This window comes from Macrotis lagotis, chromosome 5 (genome assembly GCF_037893015.1).
Source record: "Macrotis lagotis isolate mMagLag1 chromosome 5, bilby.v1.9.chrom.fasta, whole genome shotgun sequence".
Classification (NCBI taxonomy): domain Eukaryota; kingdom Metazoa; phylum Chordata; class Mammalia; order Peramelemorphia; family Peramelidae; genus Macrotis; species Macrotis lagotis.
The window spans coordinates 211,944,582-211,958,230 of record NC_133662.1 but is presented as its reverse complement, the minus strand read 5'-3'; the positions used below and the strand labels follow the sequence as shown (position 1 = coordinate 211,958,230).

The following is a 13,649-nucleotide window of genomic DNA, read 5'->3' as shown; positions in this document are numbered from 1 at the left end:
TTACAAAACATTTTAGAATTAAAAAACGATTTTAAAAGTTGCCAACCTTCTCTGGTGTTAATTTCATAAGTTCCATATTTTCCATACTGTGTCGGCGTCCTACCTTAGGGCGTGTATCTTTGGGGGGGAAAAGTAAAATAAAAATAAACCAACCTGGTTCCAACAAGGCCCTTCGAATCATATATTCGGCACATACTATCTACTCACCGTTCAAGAATGATGTGGATGCCAGAATGTCAGAAAATATGTATGAAACAAAACCAGACCAAATTCTTCATTCAATTGAGAAATTTAAGAAGAATCATTTTCTATCCTAACTACATAAAAGTAGATTGTTCACTCCCTCTAAAGTGCTTTGATTTGGAGAGCTTACATTATTATGACTTGAAACTCCACCCTTAACAATTTACCCTCTAATTTAGAAGGGCATTTTACAATAACTGGTTTTTACATCACTATACTGTATTTTTTAAAATATACTCTTTCTAAAAAAAATGAGCTATAGTGGTTTTAGGAAAGGAAAATTTAAAGAAAAGGGACTGAAAAACTTTCAACTGAGAAAAGCAAAAGAATTAAAAAATAAAATATTACCAAATCATGACTCATTTGTGCTATTCTTTTCCAATATAAGATCTTACATGGTGATGGTTTCTACCAGAAAACAAGCTAAGATATTCTGAAATGAGTGTCTCTACAAGAAGTACCTCTGCTTCTCTCTTCTTACTAACTTAACTTCTAAAGCCTTCTGCAGGCTGGCTTCTGATCTAATCCTTCTGAAAATCTCTCTTTTAGAGGTTTTTGTGAGAGGGCCCTCTCTCACTTCTCTTCCCATTCATTCATTTGCTTCTTTGTCTAACTACAAGTGCCCCAAAGACTGTCCTGGGTCCTTTCTCTTCTCCCTCTATCTCACTTGAGAATCCCATTTCCATACAGATGATTTCCAGATTTATATGTCCAGTTCTAATGATTTCTCTGACCCCCCCAGTCACAAGTCATCAGTGATAACTGGACATGTTGAATTGAGATCTTCTGGAGATATTGCAAACTCAACATGTCCAAAACAGAACTCTTTCTTTTTTAGGTTTTTGCAAGGCCAATGGTGTTAAGCGGCTTGCCCAAAGGCCACACAGCTAAGTAATTATTAAGTGTCTGAGGCCAAATTTGAACTCGGGTCCTCTTGACTCCAGGGCCGGTTGCTCTATCCACTGCGCCACCTAGCTGCCCCAGAAATCTATCTTTTAACCCAAATACTTCCCTCTTACTATGCAAGGAAGGAAACAAGCATTATATGAAGTACCTATTCCGCTGGGCCCTTCCAAGAGATTCTCTCATTTCAGCCAATCCCTGATGCTGATAACATTAGGATCTTCCTCAAACACCTTTTTCAGATATATCTAAATTTATAGTAATGACTCTCATTTATTGGCCCCCTTCTCTCCACATGTATCCTCCTCACATCAGCTCCCCCCAATCCCTCCCCATACTCTGATCCAGTTTTGTGAGTGTGCCCCTCCTCCCCACTGGGCCCCTCACCTCCAACTCTTGTCTTCCCCAATGTCTCAGCTCAAACCCCACCTGCTGCAGAGGCTGGTGCCTCCCTTCTATCTATTCTCAATGTATCCTATATGTAAACAGGTATTTACAGAATGTGTTAGAACAGTGTTTTTGCTGTTTTTAGATTCCAGCACTTCATCTAGGGCTTAGAACACAATATTTGATAAATGCTTGCACTGACTAAAACTAGATATACAGAAGAATGAAGCAAAGCATTCTGGATACTTCTAAGAAGACTATGAAAATAGCTCGGAAACACCAAAAAAACCCCAAAATTTCCTAAAAAGTAACAGGAAAATAAAATTCAACAAAACCACCAAGAATAGATTAGGGAAAAAGCTCTGATGCAATAAACATGTATTTATTTAAACATGGGGGAAAACACAAAGAAAAATGACCATGGAGCCAGTATAAGATAAAACAAAATGAGAAATTCTGAAATAACTGAATAAAAGATATTGTAGAGAAATTTTAAGAATTTGAATTTTAAAACAAAGTCCTAGGAAGATTTAAGGATATGAACAGAGCTAAACAGAACTCAATAGAAGATCATGAAAAAAATTTTGTAAAAAATGGAAAGTAATTGATGATGTTAAGACAGGTAAGTAGTTAAAAGCTACCACAAAAAAGCAATAGAGTAAAAAAATAGATTATTCATTTTAAAGTGATTGTTCTTTCCTTAAACTTGGAAGGGACTGCATCTAAATATTTTTTAATGCTTCTTGGTGAAATATTTCGAAGAGAGCAGCATTGAGATGCTACCCAAAAAATGTGAGGCTGAACTTCATCAATCTTTTCTCTTTAATAATTTTAATATATAAAAATGACAAGTTTTTTTTTCTCCCAAGAATTTTGATGTTGCCCAAATCATCTGGCAAATAGAACTTTTCTAGATTTCCTGAGGGAAAAGGAATAATATAAAATTCAACATCTTAAAGTAATCACAAAATCCTCATGATGGGTATTTTAGAAGTAAAAAAGGAAAGAAGAATTAGGAAAAAAGAAATAATCAAAACATCTGGGTCATATAATATACTATACTATAATTTTTTTTAAAATAGAGTGAGATATAATAGAGATTTGACACTGATAAAAGCACATCAGGTAAAAATTAAGCACATCTATAAAAATATGGAACAGATTTTGAATTCATGAAAATATTACATCTTGCATCATTTTGTATACACAAGCAAAATGATCCTGCTAAGCATTAAAATTAATACTGTGGAAAAACATAAGCTTCAAACATTTATAAGTTCTCTTGCATTTGCAGACACACATATAATTCCAGATAATCTATCCAACTTACAAAAAATACACACTTACCACATAAGTTGTCAATTTCATTGTTTTCAGATATCATTGAATTATTTGTGCTATAGCTGAGACCAAGCACCATTTGAAGATCTGAGAGATTCAGTCTAGCTGTTAGCTCACCACTTTTGTCTCCAATCTACAACCAAGTACTTCAATTTTAGAATCACTAGTGAAAAATTAGGAATGCTCAAGAATACATTTTTTATTATTTGAAAGATCAATAATTTGAAAGAATTACAGCTAATAATCCAATGTTATTGGAATCTTATTTTTAAAAATAAAATCTTACCTAAAAATAGTATAATCTTGATACTTTTTTTAAGGTTTTTTTTGCAAGGCAATGGGATTAAGTGGCTTGCCCAAGGCCACACAGCTAGGTAATTATTAATGTCTGAGGCCACATTTGAACTCAGGTCCTCCAGGGCCAGTGCTCTATCCACTGCACTACCTAGCCACCCCTAAAAATAGTATGATCTTAAAAGGATTATTAAAAAAATTGGTTACTCCATCTGCTTCTCTTCCTCTCTCCCTTTCCCTCTCCCTCTCCCTCTCTCTCCCCAAGGAAGATTACAAGGAGCTTGAGGCCTAATTCGTCTTTCCTCTCAACCTTATCCTCTGCCCTCACATTTATGAACTTCAATATAGATGCTGAGGATCTCTCAAACATTTTGTCCTTTAAATTTATCAATTCTTTTTCCTCCTAGAACCAGTCCACTTTGAGATCCCCTTAACTCTTCCTCATCTCCCCTTTTTATCCATTAGAATTCTTTGAAACTCCTTTTTCTGACCAAAACCTTTTCTACTTTTCTCTCTACTTTCCTTGCTTCTAAAACTAGTCTTCAGTTTCACTGGGATTTTTAGTCACTCCTGGTCTATTGCTCCTTCTCTGGCCTCATTTTTCTCATTTAGAGTTCATTGATCCTCTCCTCCTCAATCACTTGTCCTATTGACAGCAGTACACATCCAAAGACTGGAGTTATCTTCACTACCCCCTTCTTCTGTTTCTATTGGCATGATACTGCTGGAAGTCATCCAACTGAGGTTTAGTAATCTGTATTCCCTAATCTCCACTGGGTCTTTGCTGGGACATTCTGCCCCAACTGGACCCTCCCCCCTCGACTGTTCAAACATTCTCTTTTCAAACAACCTATACTGTCTAGCAGGTATAAGTCCATCTGAGGTCTATCATTTATCATGTGCCCCTAGAGCTGAACCCAGGCCAGCTGCACCCCATGATGCTTCTCAATTTTATCAATTTACACACACATATCTGCACATACATAAACCTACACAAAGAAAGAGATGGATAGCTAAAGACACACACACATATGTTTATATCTGTATCTAAGGTCTCTGAGTGTGAGCTGTACACAGACTCAACTCTCCTCTTCAATAGAGAAGAGCAAACTCCTTGTCTGTCACTCTCTGAACGCTTACATACCACAGGTACTGAATAAAACATCTACTGGATTAGAGTGGATAAAAAAAAAATGAAGACTGTAAGGCTAAAAGGTGCAGTGGATAAGAGTGCTAGGTCTAGGGTCAGGAGGACTCATCTTTCTCAATTCAAATCCTGTCTCAGATACTTATTAGCTGTATGACCCTGGGCAAGTCTCTTTGCCCAATTTCCTCATCTGTAAGATGAACTGGAGAGGGAACTAGCAAACACTCCAATATCTTTGCCACAAAAACCCCAAATGGGGTCACGAAGAGTCAGACATTACTGAAATGAGTGAACAGTAATAAAAAAGGCTAAATGACTTGCCCAATATCAAAAAATTAGCAAGAGGAGGAACTAAAACTGGACACCAAGACTTCAGCATCTTACTATAGTATTCTTCCTACTCTGCTATTTTCTTTTCAATAACTTCAGCAGAGCATAATTTTCCAGAAGAATAAAAATGCTTTAGAATTGGGCTCATTAAATGACAGAACAGCAGGATAAAATAATGCTTTTTTATTTTCAAGGAATGTTATTCTTTAACATGTTATCTTGCCTAAAATGGTCAATGATTTAAAACTTCAAAAGGTCACTGTTTAATCTTCTCAATTGAGTCTTATATAATTAAAAACTCATCAGTAATATGATGTAGCTTGGACAAGAGAAGAAGGAAGAAATGTGGTCCTCCTCCCATCCCACCCCAACTCCCTGAAGTCAAAGACAAAACAGCAGTTTCATAGGGAAGTTTTATAATTTCTTACTTCTCTTGAAATTTCCAAGTGCTTCTCAGCAAACTGCATGGCTTGATCATGATTTCCTAATGCTGTGTAGGCATTTCCTAAACTCCAGCAGGCTCTTCCTTCTCCAATTCTGCAACATAGTCCAAGCAAAATCTATGGTTCTAAAATGAACTTTTCTAATATACAAAGTCAGGATTACCTGACAATATTTTAAGACATCAAGAATATTTGAGGTTTATTGATTTCTTCATTCATGGAACACTCTATAATCACAGTATTTCTAAAGTATCAATACACCCAAGGAAACTGATACTCAAAGTGACATTTATTAAAGGAGCAATTTAAAAATGATCAATGCTTCTAAAGCATTTAAAAATAAAGGTTTCTGGGTTAATTATTTAATATGTTATCCCAAGGCTACAGCAAACAAATTGATTGTTCTTACCTATCATTCAGTTCTTGAGCTATAGTTAGGTGTTTCAGATGATAATCAATGGCCTTTTCATAGTCTTGAAGTAAAGTGTAAGTGTTCCCAAGGCTATAACAAGACTGTGCTTCCACAGCTCTGTCTTTAAGCTGTCGGGCCAACTGTAGTGTTTTCCTTAAAACAAGGAAAGTTAGTTGTGAAGTAACCATGATTCATTATAAATTACAATATGATATTTATAAAACTGTAACTAAAAAATTCAGTACTCCTTCTGAAGCTTTTTAATATATACAATAAAGATCATTAAATAGAGAGATTAAGCAGAAATCGATAAACTAAAATGGCAAATTCAGACTACTGAATAACAGTGAAGACACTATTCTGTGGCTATCCCATAATATCCATCAGGAATACTGATATATGAGATCAAGAGATTATAAGAGCATGTTAAAACTTTGAGTATTTGTGTTTTGTTTTGTTTTTTAAGGTTTTTTTGGCAAGGCAATGGGGGTTAAGTGGCTTGCCCAAAGCCACACAGCTAGGTAATTCTTAAGTGTCTGAGGCTGGATTTGAACTCAGGTACTCCTGACTCCAGGGCCAGTGCTCTATACACTGTGCCACCTAACTGCCCCGTATTTGTGTTTTTTAAATTGCCCAGAGGTTGTCTGGTTCATTTAATTCAATTTTATTGGTTATTTAAATTTTAACAAGATTAAAATGCTAAGCTAATTAAGGCTAATATTTAAATTCCTAATTTCTTTTAAAAATTTTATATAAGGCAATGGGGTTAAGTGACTTGTCCAAGGTCACACAACTAGGCAATTATTAAATGTCTGAGGCCAGATTTGAACTCAGGTCTTCCTGACCCCAGGGCTGGTGTTCTATCCACTGTGCCACCTCGCTACCCCCATGCTTTCTAAATAAAATGAGAGATCATGGATAACACATGCATATTGACACAGAAAAACAGCAACATTTCATAGATCAAAGTGTCACCATCATCAGTGTTCATAATTTTAAAGTTGATATGATAATCATTATGAAGTAAGTTTATAAAATCATAATTCTGAAATGTGATTGACTATAAAATCCAAGGGTGATTTTTTTTTTTGTTTGTCTCTGTAGGGCAATGGGGTTTCCCAGGGTCACAAGTTTAGTAAGTATCAAATGTCTGAGGCTGGATTTGAACTCAGGTCTTCCTGACTCCAAGGTCTCTCTCTGTTCTATCCACTGTTCCACCTAACTGCTCCACCCAAGGATGATTTATAAAAATCATTTTTTAGAGATAGAGTTTTATCTCCTTCAACATGTAAAATGACAGTCTAAATACTTCTAGAATTTCTCTTTTGGAACAGCCTTCAGAACCTGCAGCATATTCTTTTGAATTTTTTTGGTGATGGCAAATCATTGGTGGTGGATTTAATTTTTAGCACTAGCTGAAAGTCATTTCTATATCCTGTCTGATGAATGATGTAGGTAGGTGACTGTAATTGATTCCTAACGCAGCTCATTATCAGGCTCTGTGGGAAATTCTAAATAATTTTCAGAATATCAGAAATGAAATCTCTGAAGGTGTTCCAAAATGTTTAACTTAAAAAAAAGATATCTGAAATAGGCTCTCATCAATAGGGAGTCATCCCTTGTTTGATTTACATATAGCATTTACTTCCCAGCAGAACCCTGCAGCCTTCAATACTATGTAGTCCCAGTTAATCATAAAAAAGTTTTATGCCCTTTGACATAGGAATAAAAGACATTTTATATTTAAAGTTTCAATTCAAAGGATAAGATATATAAAATTTTACATTTTTATTAGTTTTGAGGGGTTTTTTTTAACATCCTACCAATATTAATTAATATAATCAATGTTTAAAGAAGAGTAAGATTGGGGCAGTTAGGTGGCATAATGGATAAAGCACCGGCCCTAGAGTCAGGAGTACCTGGGTTCAAATCCGGTCTCAGACACTTAATAATGATCTAGCTGTGTGGCCTTGGGCAATCCACTTAACCCCATTTGCCTTGCAAAAGCCTAAAAAAATTTAAAAAATTAAAAAAAAGAAGAGTAAGATTAAATGGAGTAGTAGCATATTATTATTTTGGGACAACTGGGGAGTAAAATGGATAAAATGTTAGGCCTGGAGTCAGAAGACCTGAATTCAAATCCAGCTCCAGATATTTACTACATTTGTGACCCTGGGAAAATCACTTAACCCTGTTTGCCTCAGTTTCTATATATATAAAATGAGTTGGAGAAGGAAATGGTAAGCAATTCTAGCATTTTTCCCAAGAAAATCCCAAATGGGGGTCACAAACAGTCGGATATGATTGAAACAAATGAACAATAGCTATTTTTATAAGAAAAGACCCTGAAACTACTGAATTTTTTTTAAGTAGGCAAGAATCACCCAGAAAGACCACTTATTACTGGATTAGGAGTAGATTTCAGTTATTGGTGGGAGGTAAGAATGGGACAAAAAGTACAAGAAAGAGTTGAGAGTGGAATAAGAACAAGAAGATATATTTTATGAGGGGAAGAGTGCTAGGGAACCGGGGATTGACAGGGTTCTTTTATTCCTATCACTTCAAGCACTGAAAATAATAGCCCTATTTTGGATATGCTCAAGCTTTGAAAGAAAAATTACATATATACATCCACACACACATATATATATAAATATTCTTAAATGAGAAAACTCTGAGGGGAGGAGGAAAGGAAGACAGGGAAATATAGGTGATGTAAAAATGAAAGACAGTAATAAAAATTTATTTTAAGACTATATACATAGAGGCAGCTGGGTGGCACAATGGATGAAGCATCAACCCTGGAAGAGGACCTGAGTTCAAATATGACCTCAGACACTTAATAATTACTTAGCTGTGCGACTTTGGGCAGGTCACTTAACCCCAATGCCTTTCAAAAACAAAACGAATGAAAAAAGAATACATACATAGATATATCACTTAAGGATTTGATTAATGGGAAATTTGATTAATGTGAAATACATTAAAGATTTCAGGTTAGAATTTCAATGAAAAGCCTGGTACCCAAATAAATATGAAAGTCTAGTCTTCTTTATCTTTGAAAAATTATGAAATTTATATGCTCACAAACTATTCATTTTACATTTATCAACAGAAGTATTGCACTAACTTGTAGTAATCTGCAGCAGTTTCAAATTCACTAAGAAATATGTATGCATTTCCAAGGTTGCTATATGCTCTTCTTTCAGCAGCTTTGTCTCCAAACTCTTTTGCAATTAAGAGGCGCTGAAACAGAAAATTCTTTTTTAGACATGAAGAAAGTAAAACTTTGTCTCTTCACCTTAAAGTTCACAGTTCTAAAATAAAAAGCAAAAACTGTTTGATTACAATTCAGATGGGAAAAAAAAATGACATTCCATCATCATACCTGCTCATGAGACACTACAGCATCTCTAAAATTGCCAAGAAGGTAATGTGTATTTCCAAGATTCCCAAAGGCACGTCCTTGGGCTGCTCGGTCCCCTAAAGCAGTCACTATTGATAGATTTTCCCTAGAGGGAAAATTATAAGAAATAAAATTGTAAATACTTAGTTACAACTTTAATTCTAATAAAAACAATATGCTAAAATACTCCATGTTTTTAAAAAGCTTAAAACAAATCTGACTCTCCTACAATAAAGTAAAAGAAATGCAGAAATATGAAAAATTATTATATTTTTTTTTCTAAAATCAACCACCTACATTTCTTATAGTATGACAAGACTATCATCTTTCGAAAATCTTACTTTTCTGTGTTGGGATGGAGCTACTTTAATTAAAAGCCAGGACATTACCAGTATTTGTCAATAGGTGGCACTAAGCTACTTTAAAGTTTCAGAGGAGGAGGAGGGGTTAAAAAAGGTAAAGAAAGCACAGGACTTTTCTAGCAATTTATTTTGCTTTTTTAGTAGTTCTACTCTTAAACATTTTTGCCTGCCCTCCTGGAATCATCCAAGTCAGTTCCTAAATATAATTTTGGGTTTAAGGAAGATGACACGTGAGTGGCAAGGAGGAGGAAAAAGGGCAGGAAGAAAAGGAGGAAGAGGGTACCATGGCTACTCACTCATAATAATCTGCTGCTTTCTGCAAAGCAGTTTTCACTTCTTCTGGAAATTCTCCTGGATCATGAGAGCCAGGACAACCAACACTTTTTCCTTTAGCATGGTATACATTTCCAAGATTATAAAGTGCTCTTGCTTCCCCTACCTAAATTGGGATGCCAACAAATTAGTTACATTTAAAAATTATGAGCCAGCTGTTAGAATAAACATAATATGTAAATAATATTCAGATATTATTTACATATTATGCTTTTATATATATATATATATATATATTTCTTTTCCTCCTCTCCCTTGAGAGATAAAAAAACTTTTAACAAATATGCACAGTCAAGCAAAACAAATTTCCACATTGGTCAAGTCCAAAACTGTATGTCTCATTTGCCCTAAGTCTATTACCACTCTAAAGTATTGTGGATTCCACAGCTATGGAATTAGGATTAGTGATCCCCTTAATTAAGTCTTTCAAAGTTGTTTGATATCACAAAGTTATTTTTGCATAAATTGTGCTCTTGATTGTACTAACTTCACTCTGCATCAGTTCATATAAATCTACCTAGGTGTCTCTAAAATTATCCCTTTCATCACTTTATAGCATGATAGTATTCCATCAAGTTTATATAACTCAATTTATTCAGCCATTCCTCAACTGAAGGCCCCCCGCCCCAGGCCTTAGTTGACTGTTGAGGTTTTGTACGAATCCTTTTTTTTTTATCTTTTTTTGGGTTTAAGTCTAATAGTGGTATTTTGGGGTCAAAATGCAGGATTTAGTGATGTTGGGGGCATAATTCCAAACTAACTTCCAATATAACTAACTACCAATTCATAAATCAAGAAGTATATTAATGTGTCTGTTTTCCTGAAGCCCTTCCAACATTTGTCACTTTCCTTTTTTGGATTAACGTTATCAGGCTGATAAATGTGAATGGCATGGAGTCTCAGAGTTGCTTCAATTTGAATCTCTGTAATTGCTGTAATTTATTATACTTTTTCATATGGTTCTTGATAAGTTAAATTTCTTCCTCAAAAAACTGCCTGTTTGACTATTTCTTAACTAGAGATGGAACTAATTTTTCATAAACCAGGTACCAGTAGCTAAAGAAAATAATCTCTTTAGCACCTATGGGTCTTTCCAAATATTTTCTTTGCTATTAAATCTCAGGTGAGTAAAAAAGTAATACTATCTCTTATTAGTATTAATTTTAGGCTCTAACATCTTTATAGACAAAAACTGAGGCTCAGAAAGGTTAAATTTCTTTCTTGAGGTTGAAAGGGTGGTGAGTGATAGGATCCAAGCCCAGATCCACTAATTCCAAATCCAGACCACTTTCCACTGCACCTAACCATTTAGTATTTCAATTTTACCTTATCATCAAGTTCTCTGGAGATATCTAGGTGTCGTTGGCAGCAAACTATAGCTTCATCAAAATTACCAAGAACTTTTAAGGTATTTCCCAGGTTACCACTGGCTTTAGCTTCACCTAATTGGTCTCCAATGGTCCTGAAATTACAGGAAAGTAGGTCAAAAACTATTTCAAAATCAGGGCTTTCATCTGTAAAATCTGTCCCTTTCAAATAAGAGTAGAATCAACTAGTTACAAAGAAAGCTATATAGAAAATAAATAGAAAATAATTAACAGAGAGAAAGTACTAGAATTAAGGTGTGTTGGGAAGGCAAACAATAAAAGATGAGAACATAGCAACAAGATAGGTAGGTGGTTTTCATTTTTAAAATTCATTAAAGTCATGAGATTTGTATCTACATACAATCTTCCCTGATTCCAAATTCTAGTGTTCTCCTACCTAAATAAGCTCAATTTAGTTTGAATTTATTCTATAAATACTTGATATGTGTATGTTATTTTCCCCTACAAATAGTAAGCTCCTGGAGAACAGAGAGACAGTTGCATTTTGTTTCTATATCTCCACTCTCTATCTCTATTGCCTAGAATAGTTCATGGCACCTAAATAAATGAATGCTGATTGACTATGTAGGAGAAAAATGGTTATGTACACCAGGAGGAAAATACTGCAGTTTGATCTTTGTTTTCAAAATGGACCAATGAGCCTCGCAAGGTGATGTGATGTCTGGACTTGTGGATGAATTGGATTCAGGTGAGGCAGAGTGGGACAAAGGCATCAGCCTCTCTCTCTTTGCAAAGTCACTAAAATCCAGTGCGCCTGGCACAGCCTAGGATGCAGTAGATGATCTTGGTGTCTTCACTATCTGGTCAAGCTCTAACCCTTCCTGAGTTCTCATCTGCCATTTTACTGGGGAAAAGTCTTTATATGCTCAACCAGGTTTAGCCCCATCTGCCATGAGGGTTTTACTGGAGTGTGGCTGCTACATGTGCTGGAGCCACAGGCCAGAACTGGGTGACAGGAGAACACTGATGGTCCCACCAGAGGTGCCAGTCTCCTTTAGCATCCCATACACCACTAAAATGTAATATGCAAGGTAATTTCAAGAGGGAAAGAGGCTAATAACTTGGACTAGGAAAAGCTCTGTATAGGAAGTGATACATTAACTAATTGGGTTCTGAAGCAGTCAAGAAAGAGTCTATGACCACAGAGACACAGAAATGAGAGATAAACACTGAGTTGAGGAGAGTTAGCAGGGAGAAATATGAAATATTACTGGAGAGGTAGGAGAAAGTCAGATGGTAAAACGTTTTAAATGAGAGGCAGAGTGTTGTGCACTAAATCTGTGGTAATTTGACATTTTCCTATGTAACTGCTAACCTTGACAAAGCAGCACTAATGGGCAACAATTTTATTCAAATTTATACTTTGTTTTATGGAACATTCAAATAAAATCTTTCTCCATGTCTCCACTTAAGAATCAACCTTGTTAAAAAATAACGAGAACCAACAAGTGCACACTGACTTTTGTAACATTTTATCTAATAAAGTTCCCTGAATTTAAAAAAAAAATGACGTGCAGAGGAAGATAATATGGACCATAATAAACTGTAGATACATTTTTTAAATGTTGACAAAGGTTTCTCAACCAAAGGCAATATAAGAAGAGCACTAAGAGTTTAAAGATAATTACCGGGCCAGCGTTAAATCATGATGATGATATTCTAAAGCTTTGGCATAGTCATGTAAGTAGAAGTAGGCATTGCCCAGCTGACTATAAATAGCGCTTAGTGTTTTTAGGTCTTCAGTTCCAACTTGAACTGCAGCTTCAAAGAACGACACCCCAGCACGGCAATCTCCTGCTTTACATAGTCGTTCTCCTTCCAGGGCCAGCTCTAGGCAAGAAGCTTCCATTCTATTAAAACAAAACAGTATTACATTACAAATGGAACAACTGTATTTTACTGAAAGTTAATAATCTTTAAGGTTCCTTTCAGCTCTAAATTCTAGAATTCTAACAATTTGAATGTAGACTATATATGTCTTCAATTAGGCACAAAGAGTAATAATAACTATAAATGATAGTGATTTGAACAAAACAAATGTTTCTCTTAATTCTGAGAACCAGAGTTTGTTATATTAAATTATTAAATGACTTATCATCACAGAATTAAGAGGCCCAGTTTGTTCAAAAACATAATCTGTTTTAGTGGATATCATTGCTCTAGAGTTCTTTGTGCAATGTCAACCAACCCTCTCCTACTTTATGAGAGAGAATGAATGAGGGGAAGGTAGGTTATGTTCCTTCTTGAACAAAATCTCCAGGGAGATTAGCATATTCATCCATAAAATATCTCCCTGTTGTACATATTTACTAGCATGACATGCAAGCTTTCTTATTTCTCCCATCTGGTTACCACCAGCTATAATCTTTCAACTCTATGAAATGAAGTGAGCAAATACAAGATATGACATGTCAGGGACATTTTAATAATGCAACTAAACATTAAGACAAAGTGCTAAGAAAAAAAACAGTCAAGGTTTTTAGAAGTATATTTATAGCTTTTGTTTCCCTGAAGTAGAATTGAGAAAGATGAAACAAAATAAACCAAGATAAATATCACTAAAAGAGGACCAAAAGCCTGAAAGCCAGCTAGACTTTAATGGATACCCAACACTTCATTTTATTTAGATCACTAAATATTTCAATTTTTGAACAAATGTT

The 13,649-nt window shown here is 35.2% G+C and overlaps 1 protein-coding gene across 3 annotated transcripts in view; it reads right to left on the bottom strand.

The window, feature by feature from the left end:
- GPSM2 (G protein signaling modulator 2) overlaps window positions 1-13,649 on the bottom strand; it is a 78,307-nt gene that overhangs the window by 9,310 nt on the left and 55,348 nt on the right. For all 3 annotated transcript variants that reach the window (XM_074188322.1, XM_074188321.1, XM_074188323.1), the window contains 9 exons: window positions 12,618-12,839; window positions 10,928-11,063; window positions 9,565-9,707; window positions 8,889-9,012; window positions 8,631-8,746; window positions 5,498-5,653; window positions 5,074-5,182; window positions 2,881-3,007; window positions 47-117 (listed from right to left, as the gene is read on the bottom strand). In XM_074188322.1, the coding sequence (XP_074044423.1) occupies window positions 47-117; window positions 2,881-3,007; window positions 5,074-5,182; window positions 5,498-5,653; window positions 8,631-8,746; window positions 8,889-9,012; window positions 9,565-9,707; window positions 10,928-11,063; window positions 12,618-12,839 (1,204 nt within the window). The remainder of the gene's footprint in view (window positions 1-46; window positions 118-2,880; window positions 3,008-5,073; window positions 5,183-5,497; window positions 5,654-8,630; window positions 8,747-8,888; window positions 9,013-9,564; window positions 9,708-10,927; window positions 11,064-12,617; window positions 12,840-13,649) is intronic.